Source organism: Empidonax traillii, unplaced genomic scaffold (genome assembly GCF_003031625.1).
Source record: "Empidonax traillii isolate 1590-97213 ecotype Southwest subspecies unplaced genomic scaffold, ASM303162v1 scaffold98:size2021230, whole genome shotgun sequence".
Lineage (NCBI taxonomy): Eukaryota > Metazoa > Chordata > Aves > Passeriformes > Tyrannidae > Empidonax > Empidonax traillii.
In genome coordinates, this window is record NW_020955291.1 from 756,681 (window position 1) to 774,054 (window position 17,374).

A 17,374-nucleotide genomic window follows, 5' to 3' on the forward strand; every position below is an offset into this window, starting at 1 on the left:
GGCGGCGATCCCTGCGGGAAGGCTCGGTGCTGCCAGGGCTGTGCCTGGGACCGCCCGCGCGTACCGCTCCCGGCGCATCCCGCTCCCGGCGCATCCCGCTCCCACGCACGCCGCTCCCACGCGCATACGCCGCCCCGGCACCTCTTCATCCCACACCGTCCCTTTCGTCCACCCCCGCGCTCCCTCCGGCACCGCCCGTCCCCGGGGCTGGATCCCCCCGGCGGCCGCCCCCGCTCCCCCGCGGAGTCGCGCTCGGGCGCCGCCGCCTGCCCGCCCCGCCGCCGCCGCCATGGCGGAGCGGAGCCGCGGCGCTCGGCGGCGGCTGCTGCTGCTGCTGCTGCTGCTGCTCCTGGCCGGCTCCGCCGCCAGCCCGGCCGAGGAGGGCGGCGGGCGGCGGGAGGCGGGCGGCGGGGAGCACGGCGAGGACGCGGCGCGGCACCACGACTCCTCGTACGGCACCTTCGCCAGCGAGTTCTACGACCTGCGCTACCTCTCCGAGGAGGGTGCGGCGGCGGCCGGGGCGGGCGGCGGGACCGGACGGGACGCGGCGGGCGAAGGGGGCAGCGCGGCCGCGGCAGGGAGGGAGCACTGCGCCGGCCGGGCATCGGTGGCGGCGGGCGGGCGGGCGAGCAGCGGCGGCGTTGTTCAGCACGAAGGCCAGCGCCCGCCGCCATCTTCCGCCGCCCGGGCGGCCTCCAGCCAGCGCTGCCGCCCGGGGCCGGGGCCGCGGCCAGCCCCGGGTGTCCCGCCGGACCGCCGCGCTCTCCGCAGGCCCGGCGCCTCGCTCCTCGCAGCGGCACCCCCGGGCCCGGGCATCCCCCCGGACGGGGCCGGGCTTCCGTCCCCTTCCCGCAGAGCGGGGCCGGCCGGCGGTGTCTCGCCTTCCCCTCGTGCAAAGCTTTACGGGCTGGTAGCGTGAAGAGGAATCCCGGGGCTTGTGGGCTTCGAAAGGACGTGTGATACCCTAACGTGTCAAGGAGAAACAGAGTGGTCGTGGGTTCCGGGGTGTCTTTTTGAATTTACAGATGGTGGAGTGTTATAACTCCCCGTTTTGTGGCTAGGATGCGTTGAAACCCGTTTGTTCAATGGGCTTGAAAATACCGAAGGAGTAAGAAAATTGCATGTCCCGTGATCAGTGTGTCAGTGATGCTCTGCTTCAGGCTGCTGTGAAATTCTGCAAACTTAATGCATTTATGCTGGCTAATTTAGCCAGGCCCGTGATACAGTTAATAGAGCTGTGATTTGCAGCTTACAGCACACTTTCTCCATTGGCATTGTCAGAAATCTGAGGAAGCGAATCAGGGCTCCTGAACACCCAAAGTTGTGTGGGTCAAACGTTTGTGTACTGATGCTGTAACTAACTGCAGTGTTCATTCTCTACTCAATGAAGCACTTTTCCTATTCAATGAAGCGCTTTCAGAGGACTTTCTAGTTTCACAGTTAGCACTTCATTTTTCAGCTGGCTAAGTAAAAGAACATCCTAATAAAAATATCTGTGCTTATACAACAGACACCAGCGTCTACAAGCGAAGACAGAATAGATCTGTTCAAAAATGTTCTCACTTCCTCTTTGGTGTATTATCTTGCAGCAGACAGGGAATTGCTTGGAATCTTAACTCTCATTGTCCAGCTCTTTTGGGTCTGCCTTCACAAGTGATTGCAGGCTATAACTGCAGGCAATTCTCTGTCTTGATACTCTCTTGCTTTTTACTGCAGTGTGTGTTTTATTTTACTTCTTAGTGGAGGACGTATCCTAAGGTGCTTTCCTTATTATATAAGGTATCCATTCCTACAGCTCTGTGTCTGGTGCCCTGCCTCCATTTAAACCTCATGCTGTCATTTGTAAGGAGTCAAATTTAGTTCCCTAATGGATTTCCTGAGGGGACAAAGAGATAGCTGAGCGGAGATCCCGAACTGTTAGTTGATTGTACTTGTCCATGGTCCTGCTGCCTTACACTAACTTTTAGCCTTTGGCATTCCTCTCTTGCCTTAATAAATGCGGGAAAGTTTTGTTTTCAGTTACTCATGTTGCTTTGGTACCTGGATCCAGCACTATCTGAGCAATGGATTGTGTATGTGACAAAGTAGTCCCTTGTCTGAACAGTGCAGTTATCTGCAAGTAAATGCTATTGCAACATTTCTCTTTAGTATTACTGCTCTTTATTCCTTATATTTTATTTAGTAATGATTTATTCTGATTATACAGGTTACCCTTTCCCTACTGCTCCTCCTGTGGATCCCTTCGCAAAAATCAGAGTGGATGACTGTGGAAAAACCAAGGGATGCTTCAGGTCAGTCTGAGATAAGAGTGCAGATAACTTTATTTTTAGAAATGCATACTGATGATATTGGAGACTTTGGTAAGTGTTCCACAGTCATTTTAATAAATGTTTATTATTTGAAGAACATACTTTTTAGTAGTAACTATATTATTTGAGGACACTAGGATATATGTCATAGTTATGGACCTACAGTTCTTTCACAATTCATATTTTCATGAAGCACTTACAAAACCTGAGCAAGTAAGGTCAACAGAGTAATACTGTGTGTGACTGTTTGCCATACTGTTTAAATACTATACATTCTTATACTAAAAGAGCAATAATTGCAAACAATTAATGGTACCCTATGTATAGCAGATTATATAATATATTTTACCACCATTATAGCAGAATACGTTCTTTTGTGTTTTTTTGCAGAAATTTAATTAAGTTCCATAGCAGCAAATTTCAAGGAAAAATCACTTGTATTTTCAATTCCATTTAGGTATGGTAAACCTGGATGTAATGCGGAGACTTGTGACTACTTTCTAAGTTACCGTAGAATAGGAGCTGACGTGGAATTTGAGTTGAGTGCTGATACTGATGGCTGGGTGGCAGTGGGATTTTCCTCAGACAAAAAGATGGTAAGATGTGCAGTTCTTCGTGTTGATAACATGCACACTTTTACATGGTAGGATATAAGTGGTTTATATATATTTATATATTTCATCAGTCAGAAACAGAGCATAAAAGGAAAAATTGACTTGCTGAAAACAAAGCACCATTCAGAAGTCCCCCAGGAGCAGAAGCCAGGCCTACTGCCTCACAGAAAACTGCTTCATCTTTCTTAACATCTCCTTTCCCTTCTTTTATGAGAACTACAACAGTATTTCAGTTCAGCTCTGAATGGCTGAATGTTATTAACTTTTTGTCTTTTTGTTAGAAAAGCCCTCAGGGGTAAACCAATTCACATGGAAATGTCCTGCTGTGCTTTATGGCAGTGTAACTTTGACAAAAGACACATCATAAACTAAATAGCAAATAATTTTATTCTTCTGTAAATCAGCTGACTTTCAGCAATGCAAATATATCTTTCACGTTTAACTTTGGAAATTTTTTTGTTTCTTTCCTACCTATGTGTTGTTTCAGGGAAGCTACAAATGTGTGACAAGATGACTCCTGCTAATTTAAACATATATACTCTAGAAAACAATATTGTTAAAATTTATTCTTTCTTCTGGATTTTTTTGAGTTTGATTTTATGCTTATTCCTGTACTTACTTTTTCATTCAAAAGCTTCACTTTTCACTGAGTTTCAGTGAGCAAAACAGAAGCATGTACTGTGTGAACTTTAAAAAATCTATGCAATGGGCAGCTTATGCAAAGATGTTTTGTCTATGATCCTTGGTAAAGTGTTTAGGATTAAAATGCAGTTCATAATGCAGGTGTTCATGTACAGAACCACTCCTGGGCATATAGAACAATATTGAGCCCATATCCTAAACCACAAGTTAAAGGAAACGACTGTTTCTTGTAATGTCAAAAATGGTAGTCTGAAAAAATACAGGATTTAGATGTCCTGGTCTAGGACCCACAAAAATGAATGGGAAGACTTGCACTGACTTAACAGCATTTTTATCAGACTCAAAATGAAAAATAAAAAGGAAGTGTGAGGGCAGGAGCTTTTCACTCATTACTCTATACATGTTTTAATATGATGCTGTAAATAAACATGATGAAAATAGAAGCTTTTTATGTCATAAGGAACAGTTCACAAGAAAGAGTTTGTGGTTTTGATGTTGTAAAGAAGAGTTTTACAGCCAAATTTTGGGAAGAGTTTAGGTGGTTGGCAATGCAAGCACTCAGCAGGGTTTCCAAAACAGCTCAGCACTTTTAAGTATTTGTTCCTAAGCTATCAGAGATTGTGTTACTAGTTGGTAACTGTGATGTACCTGTAGTAGACCCCAGGGCCCCACTGCTGTCGTATCATCAGACACTTGGAAAACATGTGTTACCTTTTGTCCCGGGCACATCAAGAAGTGTGTTAAGTCAGCTTCTGGTAAGAACAATTAAGTAAATATTAAATGTTTTTGCTTCCAGATTTGCTGTGTACATCATCTAATGCCCATCAGTCAGCTGGACTAAACCAGCTAGCATCTCTCTTTCTCTCTTGTTCCCCTGCTGGTTTCATCCTTTTTCATAACTTCCAGGCTTTGATGATAAAATGGCTCCGAGTCAAAACAGCTTTACTGTCAGAAATGGGCTGTGCTTTGGAGGCCCTAATCTAAATGGTGTGGCCTGGATAGCTACAGAAGTTTAGGGAAAAAAACCCTATTTTGTGTCCTCAATACATTTTTTTAAAGTCCTGTGACCTATTTCTTTGTCTCAAATAACGTTATGCTTTTCCACTTGCAGGCTTTTGTGCCTTGCAAGGATTCTGTAATGCCATTCTGTTAACTGAGATTCAGAGTGTTTTTTTCTTTCCTTTTTAGTTTTTTTCTTCTGTGTGAAAACAGGTTTATTTTTCTTCTTTGTACTTAAGAAATGAGGAATTTTTGCTCAGATGTATGAAAATTAAACTTGGAAAATAAGTTATGGAAAGCAATAATAGTCTCAAGACAGAGGCTGAAAAGGTTGCCTGCAGCAGCACCAAGGTGCAGAAAATGTTCAAGAGTATGTTTTACCTAGTTGTCCCCTTTTTCCCTTCACTTTTGGTATATCTTTTACAAATGCACATAGCAATATTCCCAGAGTACTGAAATGCACTCTTTTTCTCTCCTTCCCCTATAACAAAGAGCTGAGGGATGATCACACTAGCAAGCACCATTCTATCATCAGTATGGCATCTCAGAAAGATGAGTAGGGGAGAAGTATGGCCTGTATTTAGTATGGCACTGATAGCCGTGACAGTAGTGTTGGGTAAAATGCCACTCATCCAGCTTGGACCAAGTGTTCTTGATGCTAAGACTTCTATGAGATAGCACTCCTGAAGTTAATGCTCATCCCTGAGTGACACGGTGCTCTACCACTTTGTCAGTGACTTTGAGTAGCTGTTCTAGCAACTGCTTTAGTACGTCTACAGATAACCTCTACAAATAATTGTCTCACACTTCCTTCTATCTGTTGGTTCTTTGCTTGAGAAGAACCAACTTTGGTGGCTGTTTAAGCTAAGTGAAGAAGAACATATTGATTACTTTTTTATTATATCTTATGGTATACTGTATTCTGTTATTACATGCTGAACATTTTTAATTTTCTTTTAAGAGATAAGAGAGATATGAGAAGTGATGTTCCCTTAAGTGACTGTGAGAAGAGATTAGAAAAGACTTACTCTAATTTATGGTATTATTTTCCCATAATTAGTAGATTCATCTCCTCTATCCTACTAAATCATATTGGTTTCCTATCCATTATTTGATGCAGTGGATTTTGCGCACAGCAGGGATTCAAGACTGACAGTTTTTATGAAGCAGGATCCCAGAACTTCACAAATAACCAAAGAAAACAGCCTTCCACAGATCAATTAATTGTGTGATGTCAAGGTGATATCATGTCTTACAAATACGTTATATATGTAAGGTAAAATAACTCTTAGAAAGATCCAAAAGAGATAGTAAGGGTAAGTAAATATTACTATTTATTTATGTGCTTTTCAATTGGATTCAAGACGCCTGGTTAGGGAAACAAATATTTGTGTATATATAATTTAGAAAGAAGAAAGGAGAGTCCTAGGTCTTGATTAGTTTTGAATAATTAAAATTATACACATAAATGAGGAAATGCTTTCTGACACTTCTGGTTTCCATCTTCCAATTTGTTTTTACCTTGTAGGGAGGAGATGATGTCATGGCTTGTGTTCATGATGACAACGGAAGAGTCCGAATACAGCACTTCTATAATGTCGGTCAGTGGGCTAAGGAAATCCAGAGAAATCCTGCTAGAGATGAGGAGGGGGTTTTTGAAAACAATCGTGTAACATGTCGGTTCAAGCGTCCTGTGTATGTTCCCCGAGAGGAAACCATCGTAGATCTGCACTTGAGTTGGTACTATCTGTTTGCTTGGGGTCCAGCAATCCAGGGTAAGTTGATTTCTGTGTTACCAACAGACCTGATGTGCCAAAATGGATAAACGTCTTTCAATTACATTATTCTTACTAGACACCCTCCCCCTTTTTTCTTTTTTTTTTTTTTTTTTTCAAATGAACTAAAATTCTGGCAGCATAAAGCTTAAAAACAGATAAAAAGGAAGACAAGAGTCCAACACGTCGTGTTTTCTTGGCTATAAAGTTACTATCCTCCCTTCCCAAAGCTAAGTATAGAAGAACTTCATAACTAGGAGTTCTCAATTCCTGTGAAGGATGCTTGTTGTTTACTTGCATTTCATTTGTTTTATTCAGAATTTTAATTTCAGAAAGCAGAGAAATGGTACTACTCACTGACAGTGTAATATTGCATGCTCCTGTAGTTTTGAAAAGTACCTGTCTACCTGTATCTTTAGTAGAGTTATAGAAAAAAATGCATCTGACATTATTTCTTTCTGCCCTTACCTCTTAAAGGTTCTATAACTCGTCATGATATAGACTCACCACCTGTATCAGAACGTGTTGTCAGTATTTACAAATATGAAGATATTTTCATGCCATCAGCTGCCTATCAGACCTTCTCTTCTCCATTCTGCTTGCTCCTCATTGTTGCACTGACCTTCTATTTATTGATGGGAACCCCATGACCAATGGAAAATAGCAAGATTTTGTTGGTGGAAGTTTCTCAGGATGGACGGCTATATGGATGGATGATGCATTTTTCTATTGGAATTTATATCACAGCACCATCCTCATCTAGCTGATTTTGAACATAGTTAGCTTCTCAGAAGAATGAAATAACCATCTCCTTTGAGTGGCAGAGTGGTGACAAATCATTTAAGAATAATAAGCAAACACATAGGAGAATATTTTCAGTGTTGTGATTACTTGCTTACAGAAAATGACACTTTTGTAAAATCAATGTGTGTGTGTGTATGTATGTTTGGGAGGGGTGTCTGTTTGTATGTTTAGGTGAATTTAGTGATGAACATCTTATCAAATAACAAAATTGCCTTCCAAATTGCTTCGAAAAAGCAAATTTAGGAAAACATTGTAATGCTGTTTGGTACTTCTGGAGCAGAGAGCACAGCTCTGCAGTTTTGGAAGTTAAAATCCAGATAGCAATGTAACGGTAAAAAACCTGCCCTCAATAGTGGACAGTTCTCCCAATTTTTATTTTTTTTTTTTAATATTTATCAAGGATCACTTGCTGTGGTAGTTTCCAAAACTAAATTTAAATATTCAAGCATTAGCACAATTTTTTTTCAATGGAAAAGGGGTGATGAACGTCTTTTATTGTGTTTCAACAGCCTTTTTGAAAGAAATGGCTACTTCTTTTAAGAGTGAGATACAAAGTCATTTAAACAAGGGGAAGGGAGAATACAGCAATATAAATTCTCCATGCATAGAAAAACCAGGTGTAAAACATGCAGAATATAGAATTTCCCAACAAGCCATAGGTTGTCTTCCCAATAGACTAGATCAGTTTTTCTCTTTTTATGAAAAAACAGTAATTTTGCTGACATGTAAATAAGTTTTTTAAGTAGTTGTGCAGTAATATGTAGTAATCTGGTTTTCTGTGTTGTATACCTTTATATCCTGTTCATGTTAAAGGTGACTATACTCAATTGGTGTTACCTTACAAAGAAACAGAAATATAATGAGATTATTTCTAAGGAAAGACAGTGGTTAATAAGAAGAGCAGTATCTTTAGTTCATCAAACCGTGGCTGAAATACAGTTACTGTGGAAAAAGATGATCCAGAGAGAAAATACATTAGACTTTTTAATCATATATAAATATTCCAAGATGAATGCTAAATATTACAGAAATGGAAAGTGTCAAAATGCATTTATAACCCACAGAATATTATGAAAAACTTTGAGTGGAGAATTTCTGTTCTTCATGTAATAGGAGGTGTATGACACATGTCTACATGCAGCAGTTAAATATGCTTAGAAAAGGTTACGCATTCACTTTCCAACTCACGTTAAAATTCTATTTAAATAGAATTAAAATATAAATAGTGCCAAAGTTTGATCTAATGGGGTACACTTGAGGACTGTAACATAGGATCTGTAAAGTATGTGATGGAACTCCTTTCTATTCTCATTACTGCACAGAATATAAAATGATTAATTAGCTTTGCTTGGTCCACAGTGTTATTCACAGGCTGATGTTTGTAAACTTATTTTTTTAGGCTCATAGTTCTTCAAACCAATGCTTAGGGTTTATGACTTAGATTGAAAATTAATTTGTCTTCATAACAAACACTTTATCCCCATTTCAAAAGAAAGATTGATTAGTATTTTATATTTTCATTGGTGTCTTTAGGGATTTGTTCACTTAAAATTACTGGACTAGATCTCAGGAGAGGGAAGAAAAATTCAGAATGAAGTGAATTTTATAAATGTATATACTTTATTTAGTATAAATTGCTTCTCTCAAGTTGGTTACCTTACTCATCATCTGATGAAGAGTACAGTGGAGTCCACCTATTGAAGAAGGAATGCTTTGGTCGACAACAGCTATATAATTCAGCCTTAAGATTGGGTGGAGCAGATAAGCCAAAGCCTGGAGAATCAGCTTTACATTCAGCAACCAATTGAAGTGACGAAATCATTAGGTAAAGTTCTTTCTGCATTGTGCTGATTTGTAGGCAGCTGAGATACTGCAGTTCTTTCTCAGAGCCTCTGGGTTGCGTTAATCTATGGCCTTGTATTTGCTATTTTTGTTTCAGCCATTTACCTGATTACCCACTAAAGGGCTAATTTATTAATTTAAACGTACTGAAGTAGGATAGAAACCCATTTTGATTCCTCTTTTCTGTCATTGTATTTTTCCCTTGTTGAAGTATTAGCAGAAAGGTGCTCTTCTGTAAAAACTTTCACCCAAGCTTCAAATTACTAAATTAGCCTAATAAAGTATTTCTAATCAAAAGGGAGGAAATAAAAGGCCATGACAAGCAGCAAAACAATCTGTTATTTGGCATTTCAGCTGATGGTTCAGTTTGGCCCTGAGTTTGTCCAAGAGTTGCCCTTCAGAGCAGGAAAATCAGGAATATGAAATTCAAGTTGACAAACAAAGAAATTATGAGTGTTTAGAACTTACTACTTGGGATGAAATCTGAGAAGAAAAAGGGCATAAGAGAAACGAAAAGTCTTTAGGTCAGGGATGTTTAACTATGGATAATACTTGGAAAATCAACTTTTGAGTGGGCATAGTAACTTGTCATGGAAGGTATTTTGGTTTTTTTGGGGGTGGTGTATTTTTTTGTTGTTTTGCCTTTTTTTTTTTTAATTTTGAAAAGCAGGATTGATGCCTGTTAACCAAAGTGATGGTCTTCAAAGAAATTTTTAAGTGATCATGGCATTTCAAGTAGGTTTTTTAAAATTTTTTCCTAATTAATTACCAACACAAACTAAAAGAAAAGTCCTGCTTTGGAAAAGGAGACAGACATTTCTATCTCCAAATAACTTTTATTTTCTTAAGTGTTATTACTAGCAAACAACTGTTAAAGAATACATTTCTAAAGTGCTTTGAGAATTACTTGCACAGTGGCCTAATACAGAGGCTGGAATCAAATAAGTATGTATATTTTTTCAGTATAGGTGAGTTGCTAATTGATTTTTCCCCCTGCAAAAAAAAAAAAAGTGGTATTGAATACAGGGTGATGCTATCTTAAAAATTCTATTATTACAAGGGAAATAACTCTGATTTTGAAAGATAACATATTGATGAGAAATGTTTGAAATCCCTCTGTGGCATTCATGTCTTTGATTGGTTTTGCAGTACTTGGATAGCAAGAAAATAAACACTTGTGGCCTCTGTAACCTGAGGAAAAGCCCAGATTGGGTAAATGTTTGCAAAGCTGTGCTGGGCACTGGCTTTCCCAGTCTTCAGCACAGGGATTAAAGGATAGTGTACATCAGCAGTATTGAAGCACGCTTAGGGCAACATATCCTGGGTCTGAACCAAAAAGAAGAGCCTTTCATATACTAAATGTCTACTACAAAATGGAAATAACAAACAGCATGACCCATCCTGCACCAAATCTCTTAAATATGCGTATCTTCTTGTTGACAAGAAGCTCAACATGATCTGGCAGTGTGCGCTTGCAACCCAGAAAGCCGACTGTATCCTGGGCTGCATCATAAGAAATGTGAGTAGCAGGTCAAAGGACTTGATTTTGCCCCTCTACTCTCCTGATACCCCACCTAGAGTACTGCATCCAGCTCTGGGGCCCCCAACACAAGAAGGATGTGGACCTGTTGGAATGAGTCTAGAGGAGGGCCACTAAGGTGATGAGAGGACTGGAACACCTCTCCTATGAAGGTGGGCTGAGAGAGTTGGGGTTGTTCAGCCTGGAGACGAGAAGGCTCTGGGGACACCTTAGAGCAGCCTTCCAGGCTGTAAAGAGGAGTTAGTAGATAGGACTGGCACACATCTGTCTTCATGATTTTCCAGGTCACAATTAGACATCTGTGTTATTGATGATACTCCGTTATTGTAAGTAAATGACTTCTATAAGTTTATGGGAAAATGCAGGTCTCCCTGTTTTTATTCTGTCTTCTCCTTACTTTCTCATGCCTCCAATGCATTTTACTAAGAAGAAATTATTCTTGTTTTAGAGAACAGACCCTCTCTCTGCTCTTCCAGGTCTTTTCTGGGTCCAGTGGAAGTTTGCACCCTGCAGTACTTTAGAGGCAGAATTCTAGTTTATATGGAAATTGCAAAACTTTTCTTAGCCTTTAAACTGCATTTTGTGATTCTATGGTTTCACTGGTTTGCAACACTGCTGTGCAGCAGATGTACTTCCCCCACACACTTTTTTTAACAACTCCAAATAGTTTCCCCAAGAAAAGTATTTGATAAGAGCTTTAGAAGAAGGAAATGTGTATTTCAGAGAATTAAAAAGGTCCAATATCACTTATTTTCAGAGGAAACTTTTGAGTGTTAGTATTTTATACAAAGTAGGACTTTGTATTGAGCCTTAGATTTATGATAGAAGCATATTTATGATAGAAACACATTTAAATATTACTGTGGTTTAGTGCTTCATGGAGCTGTGGATGTGCATAACTTACATGAATTGGCATGATCTATTTCAACCTTGACTCCACAGCGTGTAATGAAACTGGCAAAGCAGTTCACTTGAATGCTACACAGACAGGCAGTGGTGATATCAAATAGTTTGGAACAGAAGAGTGGAGAGACTGGAAGTAAGGGTGACTGACAAGGAAGGGCTAATGGCTTTGGCATACTTTCTATTTTTGTACGAGTTTACATGTGGCAGAGCATGTGTGGCACTCTTTATCACAAGCAAATATTACTTTATATGATGAGAAGGAACAGAGTCTGTTGACTTCAGTGAGAGTTTAGCTTCTATGTGGGTCCGAGCTGTGTAAGGGCTGATGTGCACATCAGGTCAGACTATACCACAAGATGTCTACTCCTACCAACCTCCAAGGTAAGAGCTAGAGGCTTGATCCTGCCTTCAGAGGTGTGAAAACCTGTCAAGAGGCAGTCATGGCAGCCGGCTGCAATGGAGAGTACCTGCTCAGTTTGTAAAATGGCTGGTGAGCAGGTACTCCATGCTTGCCACAGTTTAAATATCAAAAGATGGGGACTCCATATATTTTCTTAACAGTTTTCACTGTACATTATCTAGTTCCTCTAATAAAAATTTCATTATTAGTATTTCTGTAGCAGTGTGTTAGGACAGCTGTTCATCAAACTGCCCAGGACAGATATGGATCTAACTGTGAGGTTTTAAAAAAAATCTAAATTTCCTATGTGCAAAAATCAATAAAAAGATTTTTTTTTTTTTTTACTATATGTCAGCTTTTCACATTTTTTTCATATCTAGCTGTTTCTATGCAATTTTTGTGGCGAGGTACAGAGTAAGATATAGGTAAGCCTTGCTTTTATAAAGTTCTGTTATTATTATGAAATAATCACTTTGGTACCTTCCCTTTTTTTTATTTTCACTGTGGCTTTGGTAAAATTAAGTATGCTTGAACCTGGTTATTTAACTTGTCTAATTTGGGCTTAGATAGTGAGGCAAAAGCAGTGTAATTTTGAAATGTCGAGGAGGATGTGTGCAGCTTGTGGAGTTGATAGGTGTGAAAATGCAGATTTAAAGATATGACTTGCTTTGAAAATCTGTGTTATGACTTAGCAATAGCAGTGAATCTGCTGTAAGGAAAGGGGCAGATTTATTTTTTTTCCTTGGATGGCTAAGTAATTTGAATTGCACTCATAGACTAATTCTATATCTCAAGTTGGAAGGAACCCATAAGGATCTTAGAGTCCAGCTCCTTGCACTTCACGGGATTGCCTACAACTAAACCACATGTTTAAGAGCATCATTTAGATGCTCCTTGAACTCTGACAGGCTTAGTGCCATGATCGCTTCCCTGCAGAGCCCATTCAGTCACCAGATGTCCTTTCAAAGAAGAACTTTTTCCTAATGTCCCATCTGAACTTCCTCTGACAATAATTTCATAGACATCCACAACTGTTGCTTTCGCCCTCTTTCTGTGTTTCTTATCAGTAGGAATGTTCTTTCAAACCAGCGTGAGGTTGGAATACGTGCAGGACTTCACAACCCCTATCTTAGAAGAGTTGCTGCTCCATACAGGCTCATCCTGATCTGCAATTAAGAGGCTGTTTAGGAATGTCCTTAAAAGGTGAACTTTTATGTGTCATTTTTAAAAAATTTGCTGTAAAGGTGTTGAGCTCTTTATAGACTAGGGCATTACAGAATTACCAGTACTTTTCTGAGCTGTTTGTAAATTATATGTACTAAAATTCATATATACATTTTTAAAGAAGTAATTGGATTTTTCAAAAGTGCTGAGCAGCTGCAAATCTTTTATGGCTCCGATGCTTACTCAGGGCAGTGAACATTTTATGGTAACTAGTGATTGCAATGTGCTGCCTAATTTAGTTTCACATTGCTCTCTTAGTTTTTACATAACTCAGTTCCATTTCATAAGATGGGGTTGGTAGGAGACTAAATAACTCATTTAGGTTGTGGGCCAAGGAATAAAAATATTCCTGCTGATTTTTCACAACAGTGATCTGCAAAGTTCATATTAATGAAAAATAATCTTCACAGAATTAATATTTAGGCAATGTGATTTTGCTGAAGGTATTTGTGTGTGTGTGTAAAGTCTGAAAATTATACAAGAAAGCCTAAAAAGGGTAGATTCTGCACTGGAGACAAGGCAAAACACAGAATCCTACATGTTCCCTAGCTCCTAGCTGATTTTGGGGAGGCAGAATGATCCAGAAAAATATTTATAAACCTGATATTTTACTTGTCTGGGTATTAAGTTTGCAGTTCTTATATACTAACCTTCTTTCACTTTCTTCAGTACAAAAATTAGCCTTACTGCAGTATTATTTTCACTTTTTTTTTTTCCAAATAAGATGAAACAAGGATAAGTTCTGTAAATCATGAGAATATTGTCATACAGAATATTACTATAATAGGAAAGGAAGTATAGATGCCATAGTTTAACCTAAGAGGAAAAATTCTTGTTATTTAACTACAGAATATGATATCTGCTTCTGAAATACTTGGCTGCTCCCCTATAAAGGAATGATTTCTTTTTCAGTTTTTCACAGTTGATGACATGAAACAAGGAATAAACATTGAAATAGAAAAAACTACCACAATAGATTTCTTTTAAAGCTAGAAGTATCACTCAGGTCTTGAAATAGAAAATCAAAGATTAAATTCCAAACCTATTGGAAAAATTAAATGGTGGGACCCTGACATTTGTGTGTGATATTCCCAGCCTTTATTTAGGCAGATATATTTTGTTAGCATATTTGAAGTATCATGAGGTCTGTTTAGGTTAAAAGAGATGCCTGGTGTGCCTTGGCATTTCTGATTTATATATCCTGAGGTCTGGTTTGCTTTAACCTCCCTGCAAGTAAGCAGGCTGTCGTAACTGCGTGAACTCTTGCCACTTGTTTTGTATTACATGAAGTGTAATGATTGAACCTGAAATGCTGTTTCTGCCTTTTGACTTTGTTCAGCGTTCTCAAGACCAGTATACAGATGAAACGTACAAATAAGCAACTTGTAATTATAGTGTTATGTGGTGTTCTGCGCTCTTCGCTGGTCACCATTCTGTGTGCCAATACCCACCATCCGTGTGAAGTCAGTGAGCATTTGGTTGGGTAGGAGCACAGAATGGAGGTTTTGTAGTCCAGAAGAAATTGCCAAACTTCTTTGTATTTATGCTCTAGTCTTTTCAGAAAAAATAACACTGAATGAATACATAATGAAATTACTGTGATCTGCAGGACTACTTTACAATCAGTGCATGCCCTAAAGTATTGCTTTGTAACATCTGTTTTATACTAAATGTTGGTGTTCAAGTGAGCCTTGTTAGCTATTTGACAGTGACAGACAACAATATTTATAAAACTGTTATAATAAATGCCTTTTTAGTCTAAGAAAATGTGTGGTATGGCATTTATAAAAGGGAGGGGGGAAGTCTCTGAGGTTAAAGAAGTCTCTGCTGCTGCCCTGTGTCAACAATTCCTTCCCATGCCATAGGCTTGAATTTATTAGCCCAAGTATTTCCATTTAAGTCAGTGAGGCTTGTCATAGTAGCAAATTACCAGATGTGAGAAGACTACTTTTTTTTTTTTTCCGGTGTGAGAATCACAGTGAAGCTGTAAATAAATGTAATCATCTGTACTTTAACAAAATATTAACCTGCTATAAGTATATAGAATGTAGAGTTTCCTATGGTGACCTTTGTGTTGTGTTTTTGTAACCTATTTGATACAAATATGATCAAGTTGCAAGATTACAAATTTGGGTGTTCTTTATCTGCTGTAATCACTGCCCTATTCCCTGGCCAGACAGAGCAGGTCCTGAAGCAATCAGAACAGGCTTTTGCAGACAAGAAGAAAATTAAATTATATCAGAGAGGAGGAAGTCCCATCATACTCAGCAAGCAAAAGCAGCTTTAGAGGTCTCTCAAAAAGGGATGCTTTAATTTCTGAGATCTCTCAGATTTGAACAGGTATTTTAGCTCCTTGCTGCTGGGCTGAGAAGACAATTTGGCTCAGGGCAACAAGAAATGTATTGCTTTTACACTGTGTGGTCTGTTTGTTGTGTTTGTAGTATTGCTACCCTGTAGTTGCAGGGTGCAAGAAAGGATGGATCTCGTGAGTGTCACTTACCTGTGCACTGCCCAAGCGACTGTGATCAATAGAGGCCTAAATATACCCAGTAGAGGGTCTTAAATTATGTTCTGTTTATCTTGTGGTATGTAACCAGTGATGGATCAGTAAGGCATTTTGTCACAAACCTGATGAATCCAAACCATTCTTCTGTTATTCAGATCTCTGTATATCCAGCTCTTGTTCCATGCACACAGCTACCACGTGGGCTAACCTGAAAGATAGTGCTCTGGGCCCACAGGTCTTCCTCATGCTATTTGCATGCTTTTTCCACTGATTGAACATTTTTGTGTTCATGCAGTTGACTGCTCTGCCTTACAACCATGCATTTCATTCCCTTCTTTTAATAACCAAGATTCACAGACCTAAAGATACAAAGTTATCTTAATCATTAACTTTAACATTAAGATTTTTTTTCCTTTGGTTCTGCTACTATAGAAACTGTATTAGTTTACACTATTTTTCATTGATCTGAAGATGGTATAACTTTGTCATTAAACTGAGGTGAATTAATGAAGTGAGATTAACCTCAGTTGAATTTTCACAAATGTTCAGTACCACAAGTTAAAACAAAGTCTCTCAAGCAGGATAGAGTTGTTTTCTAAACACGCAGGACAGTGCTGACACCTTGTGGCTTCATTTCTGAGTTATTTTATAGCTTCATGTGATCATTTTGGATGTAAATAATGATTAATTTGCTGTTGCCACCATTGTCTATATCCTCTGCTTCGTGGCCACCTCAGTGCCGAGTATTTTGGTATTGTGTAAGACAGTTTGTGATCTGTGTTGACTGAACATCAAGTGAACAAAGAGCTAGGGGTGTCTGTGATCTCTTGAAGGGGACTCAAAAGGCTTCACTTCACAACATCATGGGTGCTAGTACAGAAGCATACAGAAGTTACAAGTTTCTCTCTTACTAATACCTCATTTTATACTTCCCTCTACATAGGAGAGCACCAAAGACTGTCCATACTTACCACATGTGTACATTAAGGTGCATACATCTTTTCTGCACTGACACAGAAGCATTCCTTTGCTGCCCTCTTCACCTCTGAAGAATTGCTAATAGCAAAAATACAATTGAAGAGACTGTTGGAGAATTTCTGGTAGTATAGGAGCCTGAGGTTTGCTACTTATCTACAACCATAAAAATGCCTAAACCACAATGTATCAGTGCAATGTATACCTAAATGGGCATCTAATCTAAAATCTTTTACTGTTTCAAATCTTAAACAAAACCCAGCTGTTAAGGCTGCAGTTGCTGTTCGAAACATTTTGTGGAATTACGTTTTAGAGGTTGGGGTGTGTCTTGTGAAGATCACGCATCCTCCCTCAGCTGTCACTTCAGAGATTTTTTTCTGATGTTTATGGTCATGGCCTTGTTCTTATGTATTCATGTGGTGGAAATACACGATTTAGAAATCTTTATTTTATTGCATTGTTGTTTGGGGAATTGGTGTGGGTTTGTTTTTTGTTTGTTTTTTTTTTTTTTTTTTTCCTTTCTGATAGGTTTAGTTGTTTATAAAGGATAGTGAAAGACATAATTGGAAGGGAAAGGTTTTATACAGTAGGTACCAAATCCACAGCTTATGTAAACCAATATTTATAGCTTCGCTCAAGTCAGCGAGGTGACATTAATTTTTCTTTCTGAAGAACATGGCTACCCAAGTCAGTTAAGAAAAATCAAAGGAATAAGGATGTGCCTCTGAAGATTTGGTTTGATGGCATCTCTGTTTAGCTAACAGAAGGATTTCAGCTCTCTGCTCTCCCCCTGTGTAAATCTTAATTGACACTTGCTAATTGAACTTTAATGCAATAA

General features: G+C 39.2%; 1 protein-coding gene across 2 annotated transcripts; it reads left to right on the plus strand.

The window, feature by feature from the left end:
• Positions 1 to 261: 261 nt before the first annotated feature.
• On the plus strand, positions 262 to 16,340 carry FRRS1L (ferric chelate reductase 1 like). Of its 2 annotated transcripts, XR_003571034.1 has the most exons (6): positions 262 to 503; positions 2,207 to 2,291; positions 2,767 to 2,905; positions 6,093 to 6,339; positions 6,817 to 7,448; positions 16,329 to 16,340. XR_003571034.1 is itself a non-coding variant. In XM_027881883.1 (5 exons), the coding sequence occupies exons 1-5, from the start codon at positions 290 to 292 to the stop codon at positions 6,987 to 6,989; spliced, it is 858 nt and encodes a 285-aa protein (XP_027737684.1). In that variant the 5' UTR covers positions 262 to 289; the 3' UTR covers positions 6,990 to 7,504. The 2 variants fall into 2 exon arrangements, 1 of the variants encoding a protein (XP_027737684.1); XM_027881883.1 differs by lacking the exon at positions 16,329 to 16,340 and having other exon boundaries at positions 6,817 to 7,504.
• Positions 16,341 to 17,374: the final 1,034 nt, after the last annotated feature.